Source organism: Electrona antarctica, assembly GCF_951216825.1.
Source record: "Electrona antarctica genome assembly, chromosome: 15".
In the NCBI taxonomy this organism is placed as follows: domain Eukaryota; kingdom Metazoa; phylum Chordata; class Actinopteri; order Myctophiformes; family Myctophidae; genus Electrona; species Electrona antarctica.
Genome location: NC_136796.1, coordinates 21,745,103 through 21,762,873, shown reverse-complemented (window position 1 = coordinate 21,762,873; position 17,771 = coordinate 21,745,103). Strand labels below are relative to the sequence as shown.

Below are 17,771 nucleotides of genomic sequence, written 5' to 3'. Positions count from 1 at the left end.
CATCCTCTGTCCAGAGATGGTGAGGACGGCCACGCCCTTCCCCATGATATCGCTGCTCTTCGTCTTCACAGCCTTCGTCATCAGTAATATCGGACACATCCGGCCCCAGCGCACCATCCTCGCCTTTATCTCCGGAATATTCTTCATCCTGTCAGGTAACTCATGCTGCACAGCACATTCCATGGAAAGTTCCATGGAAATCCAACCAGTAGTTTTTCCCAGGGCATTTTTGTTTTGTCACCAAAGTGGACAGACTGACGAACCAACCTATTCTTAGTAGACATGGAATAAAACTGAAAGAATTTGAGAATAATATGCTTCAATTTGTAGAACGGGTAGATAAACTTTTTGTTACCACCACGCTCTGACTCCTCTGGTGCGATATCCGTTATCCGCTATCGAGCCTTTGTCAGTGTCAGTGCCATTTGTCCTTCATTGTACATTGTACAGACACGGAGAAGAAAAAAAGTTAACTCACCCCGCCCCCAGCTATTCATTTCAATGGAAGTTGCTCAGTTTGAACTTTTTGAAGCACCCGGAATTCTGCCAGAAGTGCCTCTATATATTTGGTTGGCTCGCGTTGGGAGTACCATTTTTGTCCTACGTCACGCACTTTTGCGTCATGATGTCACTGAACGTTCGTCCACCTCCATGAACGTCCTGCAGTTCCAGCTTTGGCCAGTAGGGTATTGGCAGCTTCAACGTTGCAGGCCAGCCCTTCTAGGGGCCTGGTGCGACCCCTCGATTTGTAGAACATCCATACTCGTACAGTATAGGAAGGAAAGCCATGTTTTATCCATACTCGTACAGTATGGGAAGGAAAGCCATGTTTTATCCATACTCGTACAGTATAGGAAGGAAAGCCATGTTTTATCCATACTCGTACAGTATAGGAAGGAAAGCCATGTTTTGCACCCTGAGTCACCCACGTACTCTAGGTCAGGGGTTCTCAACCCGTGGGTCGCGACCCCTCGGGGGGTCGCCAAATTATTTTAGGGGGTCCCCAAATTATTAAAAAAAAAAAAAAATGTTTTTTTTTAAAATTTATTTTCACGATTTTTCAAAAATAGCAGACCTACAAGCTCGTAGCGCGCCACTCGGTGGCGCGCTATGAGCTTGTAGATCTGCTATTTTTCAATAGCTAAATTATAACAATGCTTAAAACACCAAAAGGGGTTCACGCCCAAAATTGTTTAAGGTTATTGTAGCAGTCAATTTATATTGGGGGTCGGGAGGGGGCGGGGCGGGGGTCCCGAGACATTTCCAAAGCATTTCCGGGGGTCCCCGGCCAAAAACGTTGAGAACCCCTGCTCTAGGTAAATGTAGTTGTCATCCTTGAATATAAGATGAGAATATGTAACTGCCTCACCCCGTTTCTCCCCTAGGCTAGACTCATCAACAACTGTTTTTTTTTTAACATAATCATACGTGTGAAATTACTTCTGATTGATTTTCCACTATGCTCACTGTGGCCATGTTGGAGCAGAATGTCGGGGGAGGAGAGGGAGATTCATTAATTTGCGACTCCCCATCATGCCCTGCGGCGTCTTGCCGTGGCTTACAGTTATACTGTCTGAATACATTTCCCAGTTTGACTTTTGAAAATGTCTGAAGGCATTCATGCAAAAAGTTGAAATGTCCCAGGAAAGGTCATGGAATTATGAATTGGTACCATAGACCAGGGTTTCTCAAAGTGGGTGCCGTGGCACCCCTAGGGTGTCTTGACAAGTCCAGGGGTGCCTCAGAATACTTTGATAATATTTGGAATGTATCAATGTCACTTGCGTTCTTTTTCAGTCAGTACACCTAGGGCTAAACCCTAGCGCTAAACCCCTTATCCCTAAACTTCTTTGCCTATTTTTTACTATTTTGCAAAACATTTTTGAATAGTTAAAATGGACAGTCTACAAGCTCACAATGTGTCAATGTACACTGGCTAGTTGAACTATTCAAAAATGTTTTTCAAAATAGTAAAAAAGGCAAAGGAGTTTAGGGATAAGGGGTTTAGCGGTGACGAAAATGGAGCCCCTAGTCTCTTCACGAAATATAGCAGATCTACAAGCACACAATGCGTGTTATATACAACTCACATCACTTTTTGCCGCACTACGAGCTTGTAGAACTGCATTTTTTTTTCGTGACAATTTGTAACAATTTGTTCTGGTGGTCCCTGGAACAATATATTTTGAGATGGGGGGGTCAGTGGCCAAATACATACATTTGGGGGTCCTTGATATGAAAAAGTTTGAGAACCACTAATAATTTCGGAAAACTGTTGGATTTAGAAGACATTTGTAGAATCTGCCTCGGGTCATAATGGATTAATCCGTTAATGTATCCATTTGTGACTCTGAAAGTGTACAAATCTACACTCTGAGGGTTACATTAATAGGATTACACATGCACGTGTCGCACGCGCGCACACACACACACACACACACACACACACACACACACACACACACACACGCACACGCACACACACACGAAGAATAAGTGACAAATTAACAAATAGCATAGTGTGCTGCCTCTTTGTCTACCTTAATTTATATTATTTCGTAAAGATTGAATGTACTGTATTATCGTGTATTGGTTTATTTAAAGTGATGATGTTTTATAGTAGACGAGTGTATCATTCTATTTCAAATCACATTGAAATTACTTAAACAATAAATCAGATGTATACTCAACTCAGTAAATTTTGTAGGATTTTCATTAGATACTTTCTAAAATAATATAGCCTTTCCATGAGTATCTTTTTATATTTTTCCAAAAAGAATCCAAACAGCCAATAGCATATTACAAGCTATGAATCTTGAACCTAAGGCAACTAAAACAATTGTAAAGGTGGTTTTCTGTAGTAAATAAGGCAGTGTGTTTGAATCTGCATACCGGGCTCTCGCCCTCTCACCCCTCACTGGTACGAAATCGGGTAGGAAAAATGGGGACGCGTGTGTGACGGGTTTCCTTTCACAGGTGACAAATTAACGCCCTCAGTAGAGCCTACTTGATCACACTACAGCATCACTAAAAAGCACCAAAAGTAGCAGATCCGTAAGGTGGAAATGCAGTGCGAAGAGACACGTTTCCAGCTTGTAGATCTGCCACTTTTTCGGCTCTTGAATTTGAATCCTGAAAAGTAACAGTTTTGGACATAATGAGGATTCCACCCAACAGACACTCATTATGGTAGTTGTCTAAAACTGATCGGCACCATGTAATGTCTGCCTGTGATTAACTGTGTACAAAAAAAACAAAATGATTACTTGACCATTTCCTTGACTTCTTCTCTGCATGCGTTCACACAAGCAGTCATTACAATAATGTTTTGTAATAGATCATTATGGCGACGAAGCATCTTTGGTTTTGTCAATTACAAAGAGAACATTGACTTGTATGTCTGCGTGTGTGAGTGTGTGTATGTGTACGCGTGGGCACGTGCGTGCGTGTGTGTGTGTGTTTAACTATTTTCTGTTGCGTTGCAGTGTATCGAGATAGCGAGGAGAGTGTTACACATAAAGTAATTAGTTGTGAGAGTACCTACTTGGACTGTGATGATAACAAAAACCCCTCTGCTGAATTATGTAAATGTATGGCCTATTTGTGGTTTATGCGGAAATGCAAAGAACCTAATTGGAAATTACAATGAATGTACTGTCGGGCAGAAACGTCATACGTCCAAAACGGTTACTTTTCAGGATTCTAATTCAAAAGCATCAAAAGTAGCAGATCTACAAGCTTGATCGGGTAGTATGATCGGTAGCGTGGCACTGGTCCGACCGCTCATTAGTCCGATCATATAACCCTATGCCCAAAACCTAACCCTAACCATAACCGCACGCAGAAGCCACGGTGTGAGTCTTAACCGGCCACGTAGTCGGACTAACGGGATGTCGGACTAATGCACAGTCCCTGTATGATCAAGTATGGCAATTTTCCAAAAAACACAAAAAGTTAAAATATGGAGATAAGAAGTTTCTGCCGGACAGCAGCGATACAGAGTTAAATGAAAGGTGCTGAGAGCTGGGTGGTATAGCCGTTGTGCTGTTGTTTGGAATGAACTTTTTATCCTTTTGTCTGATTTTGCTCCCACCGCTGTGAAGTCACGAACAGATTTGCAGATTTCCTCCCGGTTTCCCTATCTGTTCCTAAAATGACTTTACCTTGCTCTTGCTGACGGCTGTAAAAAGTGAACAGAATTTAATTCCAAATAATTGCTTTCCAACGTGCGAGCTACAGGGCTCCGCTGACCTGATTGCGTTGCTACAGGCACGCGGGGGGAAATTGTGTTTCATCCGACGAGTGTGGAGAGCAGTTTTCATTTAGCTCAGTGAAGCTTTGTTCTGATTAAAGGCATTATACTAGAACTGAACCGTCAGGGGGTAAATGTTGCCAGCTGAGGCAGGCTGGACAGCCAAAACAATCTCATTATTTATCAAATTACAGATATAATGAGTTGTTTCAATGTACTCCCATTTGTTTCTCCAATGGAGTGACACAGCAAAGCTCTAATGGAACTCAAAATGAATCTGTAAAAAAAAAATCTATTTGAATTTTGGATGAAATTATGCATGCATGTGTGACAAACAATTTTGGTGAAACGTTCCGTCGAATAAGGGCTGAAATGAAAAACTCTAACTCAAATGTATTCAGCACATTTCCAACGGCCAAGGTCGTACCAAACTCATAAAAATGCAAACAAACGCTGTGATGCGATGCGAGAATGCATTCTATAGCCAACACCAAACTCGGGACTTTCAAGGACCTTGAGAGTGTCGACAGTTGTTAGCTCTACTGTTGACACTGCAGAGCTCAGTGAACTGATGCTAAGGGTAAGGAGAAGGGTGCAAACAAACAAGGATATGTAATCATGTGAATCTTACGATCCACCCCGTGTGGCTCGATGAAGAGGTTGGCTTCATGTGGCCAGCCTGTGACATCATCAGTCATCTATAACAGGGGTTTTGATCCAGCTGGTCCACTATCCTGACTAAGAGCAACCTGAGGACCACCACTATTGTGTCGGGAGGGTCCATCATAGACCTACCTGGCACATGTGGTAGGGGTTCCACCATTCCATGGGTTAAGATTACGTTGTTTTTTGAGTGGTGCAACCACTCCAAGGAACAGCAATGTCTGTGACCTGTGACTCGTGTTAACCTATGTTTGTTGTGCCAGAAACAGAGACAGAGAGATAGTATTGCACTGTTGCCTGCTAATGAGAGAGAGAGAGAGAGAGGGGGGGGGGGGGGGGGGGGGGGGGGGATTTGCACCACTCAGTTCACACGGGTGTGATTTTTTTCCTTGTTACTCACTATTATATTATTTTTCCCTGGACCAAACGTGACACAGAAAGAAAGAAAGAAAGAAAGAAAGAAAGAAAGAAAGAAAGAAAGAAAGAAAAATGCCTATAAGACATTCTTTGCCACCATGCCAGTCATAAACCAATACAGCCACCCTGTCACAATAACTCACAACGAATCTCAGCAACCACAACACACATAACCTACTGTTTATCAGTCTTCAATTGAAAATTAACATTTTGAATTGTTGACTGTTATGTCAAAGCCCAAAACCTCTAGCTCGAACCAAAAGGAAATAGCATATTCACTCATAGGATTATTGAAGTGATCAAGAGCCACATACACATATACTGTTCCCAGCTGTTACAACTCAAATACTGTAGATTCGCATCAGCATTCAATTCCAATGCCACCCAGATTGGTGGCATTTTGAGACCCAGATTGGGTCCCAAAATGACTAGCAATAGTACACCAGCTTGAATCACAAACAGTACACACACAGCATACAACACAAGCAGCAGCAGCAAAAAAAGAAAAGAAAAGAAAAAAGTTTCTACCTTGAGCTGTCTTCTACTGGACTTCCTCAGTTGTTTAAGTGGGTCAAACGTTGGAACCCATGGATAGAGAGAACTCCAGTGCTCCATCCTCCATCCTGCACATCTGGCTGGCTGACCAATACTTTCCTCCGAGTATCAACGGCACCGACCAGCCTCATTGTCCTGGCTGCCATCTGGGCAGGATCGGCTCAAGGGTCCAGGCAGGGTTCAGCATTCATAGCATGTCACAGGAGAATGGACTCAGGGCTGAGAGGTAGAAAGAAAGAAAGTGAGGTGATCAAAAGCCTCACTCACAGGCAGGGGTCATCAATGTCTCCGTACACGGAATGTGTCCGTGGCAAAGACTTGGTCATGTCCGGGGCAAAATGTTCGATTTTATGTTTTACACACCATTATAAAATTCACAATGTTCTTATTTTGATCATAACACCCACTTACTGGACTCTCCAGGTTTTCTTCAGAATATGTATGACAATTATTTACTATGACACTATGGCACATTAGGAGTCCAACTAGTACCCAGTGGTTCTCCAATGCACAGACCCCCCTTAACTCTGAATGTTGGAACGAAATGTGAAATGGACCCTTACCCTTACGGGTGCATTTGGTTCCATTTGACTCAGAGTTACAGACCTGTTATGGTCATTCAGGGCTATCTATGTATGTGCTTCTGGTAATATTTTCGTCCACTCATGTTGTATATCCGTGGCAAAAATGGAATGTTGACAAAACATGTCGACCACAAGCCAACATGGTGATGACCCCTGCTCACAGGTGGCACAAACAATATAATAGTCAGTGGTGTCCCTGCGCACGAACACATGTACGCATGTGAACGTAAATGCTTAGCATAGGTAGCTAACTCACCTGCAGAATAAAAAGAAATCGACAAAGCAGTTTGTTATGAAGATTAATTCAATTCTCTTTCAAACTGTCACACTTGTGACTGAGCAGTTTTCACTTCCTAACAACCCAGACTATACTCCACTCAACTTCCATGAGGTGTAAAGTTACATTATAAGTTTAGTGTTTAATTATTTCACTCTTTTTACTAGCTGGGGACCACCTGGAACCCCCTCAAATACCACTGGTGGTCGACGGACCAACTGGTTGGGAACCACTGATCTTTAGTGTGCTCACTGTGCTTGTAGATCGGCTATTTTCACTAGTTTGGGGCCCGGGTAGACATCCGATTTCTCTTTTGGGTCTCGAGCAAAAAAACGTTGGGAACCATATTAGAGGTTTATGAGACACACAGACACACATACAGAGAGATAGACAGAATATAGACCCTCTTATTAGATGGCTAGAGCTCCTGCAGAGTAACAATCAGTGGTGGAAAGTAATTAAGTACATTTACTTAGGTACTGTACAAGTACTTAAGTACAATTTGCACTTAAGCACTTAAGTACAATATTTCCAATTTCCAATACTTTTACTTCTACATCTCAGAGGCAAATATTGTACTTTTACAATTATGTGAAAACTTTAGTTACTAGTTACTTGTAGATTTTGATTATTATTGTAAAACATAGGCCTACATTAACCACTTCAGCCCTATATACATTTCAGCCATTTGAAAATAGCCGATCTACTGTACAAGCTCACAATGAAAACTTGAAATGGGACATTTTCCACAATGGGTATACTTGAAGTACATTTCGATGCGAGTACTCAAGTACATTTAGAGTATTTCTACATTGCAGTATTGATACTGTCAAGAAAAACATTTGAGTACATTTTCCACCACTGGTAACAATGTCTCTGGCAGTCCCAGGGAGTGACATGTCTCACTTAAATCTGTGTCCTCTGGGCTAATGTTGAGCTGACATGGACTCTCTGTGTTCGTCTGAATCGGTGACGTCGTGTTTCCCTCCTCTCTCTCCCTGTATGACAGCTAGATAAGAACACTTATCACCTCCTGCAGTAACCGTGCTTTATTTAACCTCATTCCGCTCAGAGAATCGCCTATGGGTGTAGCGCCATCTCATGGCGTGAACACAGAAGTACATCCATAACCTCACGATCAAATTAGATTTGTCGTGCTTTTCACATGATATGGCGTGATCATTGATACACCCCCTTATCACGTCATTCCAACGCTTCTTCTGCCGTTGAACACACTGTTCCATTTTTGTTAAGCTACCACTAGCAGCCCTGTTGAATTCGCATCCCCTCGACGAGTCCTGTACTTGTACACCGGGATTTCACAGCAGTGCTCGGTAGTCTTTCTCCCTCACGAAAACCCAGCAGAGCACGTAAGGGCCTTGTTAGCCCTAGGTTTGCAAAAGCCAGCTATCTCTCTCCCGAGGCCGAAAAGCCTCGGGAATCAAACCCAGGACCTTCTAGCTGTGAGGCGACAGCACTACCGACTGTGCCACCGTGCCCCTTCAAAGCCACGCCTTAACACCCAGAGCGGCATAAACAAAGTTCTCCGTCCTATCAAATAGTAAGGCCCAGCGCTCAGGATGGCGATAATAAAGGGACGGAGATTTATTGATATAAAAAACGATCGTATCGCTCCATCTTAAAACGTGAATAACTCTTGATCTAAATCATTCTGTCCAATTCTAAGCAACGATTATGTTTTAGATGGGCCATCGCCAAAGCTCCGGCTTTGTTTTGCTACAACTTAGACTAGGTTCGCTCTTGCAAAACACCTAGTTTCTTCAGTTTCAAGCTTTACTCCGCTACTCGAGTTGCAATACTCCATAAGGAGAATTATACCACCGCAACAGGGTATGTTTCTCCCACATGGTGACAGTCACTGTCACCTTTAGGGCAACTGAGGTGGTCATTGACACTATAGAGCACTAAGTTGGTCAGGTCCGTCTGCTCTTCCGATAAGGTCTACGATCGGGGACTACTGGGCAGTTTACAGTTTATTAACCGATTGGAGCGATGAGAATCGTCCTTACTACCCTTTTTGCTTAACAAAGGCAGAAGAAGCTTGTTGTCTAGGAATGACGTGATAAGCCGTGGCAGTGATTTATTTCACCTCGAGGGTGGATCAATGGTCACGCCACGTCACGTGAAAAGCACGACAAATCAAATCTGATCGTGACGTTATGGATGTACTTCTGTATTCACGCCATGAGATGGCGCTACCCCCATAAGCGATTCTCATCGCTCCATTTGGTTAATAAACTGAGGTTACTGAAGTAACCCAGAGGCTTGTGTGACAGCCTGACTTCCTATTGACCTAGCCTGTTGCCATCACCGTGTCTCTGATTCTGTCTAAATGTAGCACACACACACACACACACACACACACACGCACGGTCGCACGCACACGGGGGGGTAGACAATGACATCACCTTCCTGTTTACAGTGTGTGTGTGTGTGTGTGTGTGTGTGTGTGTGTGTGTGTGTGTGTGTGTGTTCTATTTGCGGGGGACAAATTTGAGCCACAGATGCTAGCTTAGCGTGGTCCTGTGCTGACTTGGCACTTTGACATGGTGCCACTAAGCTCTCATTATCATCCACACACGCACGCACGCACACACACACACACACACACACACACGCACGCACGCACGCACGCACGCACGCACGCACACATGCACACACGCACACACACACACACACACACACACACACACACACACACAGGGCACATGCCCCCAATTAAAATCTCTGGTTGCCTGTGATAGTCTAACAATGTTTATAGAACCGCGTTACAACAATATTGTATTCTTAGACCTAGAGTTTAAAAACATTCGTTTCGAAGAATGGAAAAGTGGGGGAGGGGGGGCGTGGGGGGGGGGGGGTTGGAGAGATAAGAGAACTTGTCGCTGAGTCTGGTATTTTGACACAATAAGAATGGCTCCCTGCAGAAATCAATGGGACCAATTTATTTCTCCGTGCTTACAATGGTTTCTTCTGCTGCTAATAACAACATGGGATCATTGTCTTGTATCAATTCATCATCTTTGTTCTCCGTTCATGACAGTTCTCATGTGCGCGTGCGTGGCGTGGGTGTATCTGTGTGCCTGCAAGTGTACACACATTTGTCCATTTGTTTCAAGTTTGTGTGCGTGTCTCTGTCTGCGTGTGTATATGTGTGTGTGGTTTGAATCAATAGTCCCCCCCCCCAAAATGTAATGCATCTACAAATAGCCATAGCACTTAAAATTTCCTTTTCTTTTTTTCTTTCTTGACGGGGTGCCTGCATGGTGGCTCAGCCAGTTAGGGCACAGACCATATGCTCCTCCTTGTGAGTCATGAGGACATGACTTAGAATACATCTCCCTGTCCTCTCTCTAGTCTCTGCCCTTGGTTCCCTGTCTCTCTACACTCTCCTATCTGAAATAAAGTGCAGAATGCCAAAAATAAATCCTCATTTTCTTTTTCTTTATCTACCTGTCATTTTATCATCTTTTTTGCATTGCTGTCATCTGTCTGTATAATCTTCATCTTTTCTTTGATGCGTGTCCTCCACACACACAAACACACGCACGCACGCAGGCACGCACGCACGCACGCACGCACGCACCGACGCACGCACCGTGTGTGTGTGTGTGTGTCATGCGGAGGCGTGTCTTGGACGGTGAAATGGCTTAAAAAAGACATAATAATTACTCTATGCAGTTTCTTATGTCTGCATTTAGTTGATAGATAATAGTTAATATGAACAATGTCACATGAAAATAGAAATACTACAAGTAATATTACACAAACGTGGCGAGACGATATCATGAAAACCACTGGCTGGATTGCCATGGAGTTTTACTGCGTACCTTTTTGCTCCCGGTTGATGAATCACCAGTGATTTGGTGGACACTATGACCTTTCCTCTAGCTAGCACTACCCTTATAATGCTGTGTCCACACTGCCAGCTGCACAAGATACAAGACTACACAAAGCAGTCGCAGTCGCCGAGTCGCTGGTGAAGTGCTGGAATGTACCTAAGTACATGTACTCAAGTGTACTTGTAACGAAGACTCTGACTAGGACGTTGGGCTATATGACATATGACATGTTTAGTATGACAATCCCTATATTTGGGCCCGAGCCGACCTAGTGCTGATATCAGATAGATATGGTAGAACCATATATGGATAGATCTAACTGGCTTAGTGATCGTGACAAGCCTGGTCGGAGAATATAACCAGCATCCTGGTTTAAGTTCTAACCGGACACCACTGCGGGGGTCCTAACCTAAGTAATCAGCAATAGAGCCTTGAGCTATTTTATAGTACTGTACTGTAAACATTTGAGGTATTTTATGTTACTTTCTTCAGTATTTTCAATACTTTTACTCCACTACAATTATAAAAAAACTTTAGTAATTTTGTAGGTTTTTATTATCATTACAAAACATACATTTAGCACTACTACTTTAGCACTATTTCGGCCATTTGAAAATATCCAATCTCATTGTGAGCTGGTAGATCTTCTATTTTCAAAAATGTTGAACTTGCGAAATGGGTAGGCTACTTTTTCTGCACAATGAGTACTTTTGTACTTTTACTCAAGTACATTTTGAATACAGGACTTTTAGTAGAGTATATTATTTACATTGTAGTATTGATACTTTTTTACTAAAGTAAAGCACGTGAGTATACTATATAAAGGAAAATTATAAAGGAATACAAAACCTGTGCTTAAAAAGAGCATGGAGCTAGCGGACAGAAATAATTAGTTTGCACAACAATCTGCACACGCTGCATTTTTTAGCGTTCTTTTTTTTTTAACTATAATCTTTATCCCACGATTTTGCAACCCAGTTTTTTCACCCAGTGCCAATTATTCTAATGTAATCCTGGGTGCTACACTTCCTCTGCCAACCTGGGGGGGGCAGTGGACTGACCTCATGCCTCCTTCTATGCATGAGGAGTCCAAGCTGCTTCTTTTCACCTGACAGGGGAGAGTTTCCCCGGACGGACGTAGCGCGTGGAAGGAACACGTTATTCCGACCCGTTCCTTTCCCCTCCATCAGGCGCCCCGGCTGGCCAGGGGGAGGTCGTTTTGGAGACCAGGATTACTGCATGTTTTTTTGTGAGGGCACCTACCCTAGGAGGCACGGGGAGAACATGCAAACTCCACACAGAAAGGCACTTTCGCCAACCTTCAAGCTGTGAGGCGACAGCGCTACCGACTGTGCCACCGTGCCCCATTTTTGAGCATTCTTACTAATCTTTCAAGACCCACAGAATATTTTGTGTTTATATAACACCAAATATCTCAAAGGAAAGAAGAGAGTTTCTACTTTCACCGGGGGGGGCAAACGTGTCACCGCAATGTTCCGTTCTTTAGTTATTGGCAGTTATAAGCTTGTTTTAAATCCTGTAACATTAGACTAAACCGGCTTGGATATTTTTATTTTTATTTGTCCTCTGACCCTGGAAGTCCTAGGTTAACTGACAGGTTGAGAAGAGTGTGCCCAGAGGCAGAACAACACTTGGTTGTTGTGTTGCCTTGTAGCTGTAAATGAAGCCAGCTCTATTTGGATTTTTGTAGCAGCTACAAAAGTCGGATGTTGCTTTTTATTATCTTCATGTTTTTTGGCTCCCATTGGAAATGAATGGTAAACTGTAGCTTTGTATCTGCCAGTGCGAGTGAACACTGAACACAGCATTATAGGCCAAAATGTAAAAACAGTTTCAAAGGTTGTACCCTACAAACATGTTTTGCAATGATAATACAGAGACCTTTTTGATGGAGAGAGAGCGAGGGAGCTGTGCTCAGTCATGTCTGGTAGAATTGGGTGGAAAATAGGCGCAGTGCTGCCATCTGGTGGTTCTTTACTGGAATTACACTTTTATTCCATCACCCTCCAGCACTAACTTTATTCCATCTCTTTAGCAAAATAGATTAAATTACTCACTTCTCCCTCTCTCTCTGGTGTGTTGTGTTGACCCAATTGTCATGATGTCAATAGTTAATCGTCTGTAGGGCAATCTATAACACTTAACCACTTAAACTCTCGAGAGTAGAGGGTAAAAAGTAGTGGATCTACAAGCTGCTATTGTAGATCTGCTATTTTCTGCAAAGACGTTTAGTGTAGAGTGAAAAAAGCAGACCAAGTACAGAGGAAAGGTCAAGTTTACAAAGTATTGAGGGTTTAAGTGGTTAAATGTCTATTATACATAGTCTTTTATATAATATTAAAGGGTACTGGGTTGCATACAGTGGCAAAGAGTTAGTTTTAACTTTCAAAAGGCTGGATAGCCAAAACGTTTATTTTTGATGCAGAAAATAAAATACGTTTCTTGCCAACATGTGCGACCCAGTACCTTTTTATATGATGTTGATCTAAGAGGATGGCGCTTCAGATGTCAGAGTGCAGTGGTTACAAGGAAAGTTACTTATTGAAAACACACATTGACATGAATTAAATATGTAGTGTCCATGCTTCATCTCTTCATCACCAGACAGTGAGTGGCCTTGTGGTTAGATACCAAATGCTGTAAAAATGGGACCCAATGCCTCCCTGCATTGCACTCAGCATCAAGGGCTGGATTGGGGGATCAGATCAACTACAAATGATTCCCGAGCGTAGCACGGCTGCGGCTCATTGCTCCAAGAGATGGGTCAATGTGGAGGAAATAATGTCACTGCAGTAACGTGTGTGACAAATAGTAGGGCTTTGACTTTGATCTCTCACTCACCTAGAGGGTCCTTGGACTGGAAATGTTCAAGACCCCGGCTTGAAACTCAGTTGGACCGCTTTTCCCCCTTGACACCAGATGTCTCGTGAGCTTACAGAATACGGATGCTGGGTTTCAAGTGGTTAAAGAAAACTGCTGACTTACAGAAAGCAAAGTAGTGTGTGAGTGCGTGACTGTGGACAGGTGTGTTCGGTAGCTATAGCTATTGCTTACATGTGTAATTGTTGTCATGAAATTGTTTACGTGTATGACTGTGCATGTATTGTGTGCGTGCGTGCTTGTATAGGCTACTGTATGTATTAAAGCCAGTGTCCCTGTTTATCTCTGGTCCCAGCCAGGCCACTCGTTGGGGGTTTTCTCTTTAACCTATTTTCACTGGAATAAGGTCACCCAGAAACCACAAAGTACACAACCATACTGTACACACTTTCTCTCTATTAAAACATTATATGGAGCACAATTTGATGCAGAGTAAGCGTCAGTCTGCTTAAGTAGACCACGTGTCAAGGATGATGCAATAATGATGTACTGTAAGCAATGCACGATGTTTCTCCCATATTTCTTATATTGCATGCTGGGTACAACTCGTATCACAAAACAAAGACATGATATCAACGAGATTCTCTCTCTCTCTCTCTCTCTCTCTCTCTCTCTCTCTCTCTCTCTCTCTCTCTCTCTCAGGTCTCAGTCTGGTTGTGGGCCTGGTGCTGTACATCTCCAGCATCAACGATGAGGTGATGAACAGGCCAAGGGAACCAGAAGCGTTCTTCAACTATCATTATGGCTGGTCCTTTGCCTTCGCTGCTTCCTCCTTCCTACTCAAAGAGGTACAGTACGCAGTACGCGAAACACATACCATGTATACGGTAAACACACATGCAAGTAGCTACTGTATCTATAAATTCCAGGACATTTTCTGTCTATGTCCTTCCCTCATAGATCTGGAGAACTGCTCATCCGATCGACTTACGTTCACATTTGGTTAACTCTGATGAGTAAATGAGCTAGAAGGAGAGACAAGGTGTGCTTTTACAGTGGTGGAAAAAAGTTCTCCGAAGTATCAATACTACAATGTAGAAAGTAAAAGTCCGGAATTAAAAATGTTCTTGAATAAAAGTATAGAAGTATTGGTATCAAAATGTTGATATGTTGATTGGGGTTTTGCATATATTTGGGAACCCCCCCAGAAATTCAGAAGCATTTTTTTTTAATGCTCAGAAATAGCAGATGTACAAGCTTGCAGTGTGGCATGAAGTGAGCGTTGTGAGCTTGTAATTCTGCTATTTTTGAGAACCACTGTACTAAATCCTAAGAGTAAAAAATGACACAGATGCTTTCTTGGTTTTAATGGGTCAAATATGTTTCTTTGTGACCGCACTGGAGCGAAGGCTGTTAAACAGACCTTGTACCGCTTAAGAGAAACATCCTCAGGTCAACTCAACCAAGAAAGGAGTAGCTGTAATCTGCCAGGAGCTTTTGCTGAATAAAACATGGATTCATGCACTTAGCAAGTTGCTTCTCTGTCTGAATACAATGAAGGTTCAAAAGGAAAAAGTCCTCAAAGTTCCCCAAAAATACATATAAATGTCTAAACAATACGTACGATTTATATAGCGCTTTTTAAAGTACTCAAAGTCACTTTACAGGACAAAAAGAATACAAAATATTTTATTAGAAAAATAAACTAGTTAAAAACTAGAGACCATGGGAAAGGTAAACCAACAAAGTGGGCGGTAGGGATGAAAAGGTGAGTTTTGAGTGTGCTTTTTGGTGAAGGAGTTAGTGATGTTGACTGACTGACTAGTCACTACCGTATGCCCAGATAAACACACACAAATTGTTAGGGCATATTCACACCTGTAGTTCAGTAGAGTCGGTCCGATTTTGGGGTGAAGTTGCATCATTGTTGCTATTTTTAATGTGGTGCATGTGGCGTTGCGCTTGTCAACTGCAGCAGGGAACTTTATCAACGTGTTCAATTCATAACTACACAGTAAAATCTAGTGTTAAAATAGTACTTTTTACTACAATTATTTGAAAACTTTAATAACTAGTTATAGTTACTAGTTACTTTTTAGGTTTTGATATTGTTACCCACTTCAGCCCTGTATATAAATGTTGGCCTTTTGAAAATAGCAGATCTACAAGCTTGTAGATCTCCTATTTTCAAAAGCTTTGTATATTTTTTTTACATTTGAAAACTTGTGAATAATGAGTACTTTCTATACTTCTGGTACTTTAAGTACATTTTGATGCCAATTGCCAGCCTTTCTATATTGCAGTCTTGATACTTAAGGAGTACTTTTTCAACCACTGTTTGCATCTCTGTTTGAGAGAATTTCACACTAGAGCCACAGGAGTCCCACAATGATTTGACGTTGTGCATCTCCTCTCCTCTCATCTCATCGTCCTCATTGTCATTCCACATTTTAATGTGAACAATCTTAGACTGGGGAACATCATACTTGGAGCCTTGTGGGAAATCAACCGTTCAAAACCAAACAAACAGATACACACAGTTATAGAACCACTAAAAGCAAATGACTACACAAGCTCATCTAACCACTATTTCATCTATCCACACACACACGTCACCACTGGAGCCTACATGCCAATTAACCACTATTCATGGTTACCCACACACAATATAAACAAACACGCACGCACGCACGCACGCACGCACGCACGCACGCACGCACGCACGCACGCACACACACACACACACACTGCTAAGAGCCTGATAAAACAGCTGGCTAATAGTCTTCATTTAACCGTAAAAGAACTTTTACAAAGATATGCACCCGTGACCCGTGCGCACACACACACACACACTCATACAGTGTATACAGATACAGATGATAGATGCAGTGGCACAGACCCCTCACTACTAGGAAGTCATGCCAAAGACAGTCACTCTCTCTCTCTCTCTCTCTCTCTCTCTCTCTCTCACACAAAACCACACGCGTAGGATGTCAGCATCCTGCCAGCATCAATATTCATGAATGTTAATAGATTGAAGTCTCGAGGGCAACAGCATCTCCTAGTGTCACAGGAACCAAAGACACACTCACTCGCGGCCTCCTATCGTATACTCTGTTCTACTCAAGATTTCCATTTCTCATTCTTTATCTCTTTCTTTCTCATTATTTTCCACAGCTCCGCTTTTCTACTTTATCTCCCCTCTGCTTTAGGAAAACAAGCCCAAAAGAGGCAACTATTGGCCTGCCTGAGCACTAATGTTTGAGAACCAGCTTGTTTAAAACATCATGAGGAAACAATCCCAAAGAAACAATCCAAGCCCAAAAACCTGCGACTATATTTACGAGCAACTTTGCAAGCAACTATTTTATAAAAGATGTGAGATCACATACCTTCATTCTCTCTCTCTCTCTCTCTCTCTCTCTCTCTCTCTACCCCCCCTCCCCCCCACCCCCCTTCAGGGTGCGGGTGTGATGTCCGTCTACCTGTTCATGAAGCGCTACGCCGAGGAGGAGCTGTACCGGCCCCACCCGGCCCTCTACCGCCCCCGCATGTCCGACTGCAGCGACTACAGCGGCCAGTACCTGCACCCGGACTCCTGGCCGCCTCCCCGCAGCCGCCGCGGCCGCAGCCCGTCCGACGCCTCGTCCGACATCTCCATCCAGCTGACCCAGACGCCCCCGCCGCCCCCTACTGCCGCGCCCCACCGATCCTCCTCCTCGTCCTCGTCCTCCTCCGCCCCGCAGCCCCCTCCCCACGGTGGCGGCGGCACCCATCCCAAGATGGGCGGAGGGGCTACGGCGCCTCCCTCCCGCTGCCCCTCGTCGGGCCCTTCCTCGGGCCCGTCCGTGGCGAGCTACCAGCTGCCTGCGGTGGCCGGCGCTAGCGCCATCATCTCCTCCTCCACGTCCTCGGCGTCCTCTGCCTACCCGCACCCGCTCCACCCCGGTGCCTCCTCCTCCACCCTGCCTCGCCAGCACGCCCACCACCAGCGCCACCCGCTCACGCACTCGCACTCGCAGGCGCACGAGCTCCCGCCTCAGCAACAACACCATCACTCCCACCAGAACAGGCCTCACCCCCCGCACGGCCAGTCCCTGCCCATGGACGTGCCTCCGCCACGCTACCAGCACCAGCAGCACCAGCAGCACCACCACCACACCACACACATGGGCATGAACGCCTCGCCATGCTAGGCTATGCACTAGGCCAGGCTAGGTTAGCGTAAAATGTAGCATAGCAGCACAGGGCGGGGAGGGGAGAGGGAGGGACGGGGGTTTTGTTAAGGTGTGGATGCGCCATGCAATCACACACACGCA

At 43.9% G+C, this 17,771-nt stretch overlaps 1 protein-coding gene across 1 annotated transcript in view; it reads left to right on the top strand.

The window, feature by feature from the left end:
- LOC306937985 (voltage-dependent calcium channel gamma-7 subunit-like) overlaps window positions 1-17,648 on the top strand; it is a gene marked incomplete at both ends in the record, with an annotated part of 29,821 nt that extends 12,173 nt beyond the window's left edge. The window contains 3 exons of the mRNA XM_079522007.1: window positions 15-155; window positions 14,155-14,300; window positions 16,914-17,648. Coding sequence (XP_079378133.1) covers window positions 15-155; window positions 14,155-14,300; window positions 16,914-17,648 — 1,022 coding nt within the window. The remainder of the gene's footprint in view (window positions 1-14; window positions 156-14,154; window positions 14,301-16,913) is intronic.
- Between the last annotated feature and the right edge of the window lie 123 nt (window positions 17,649-17,771).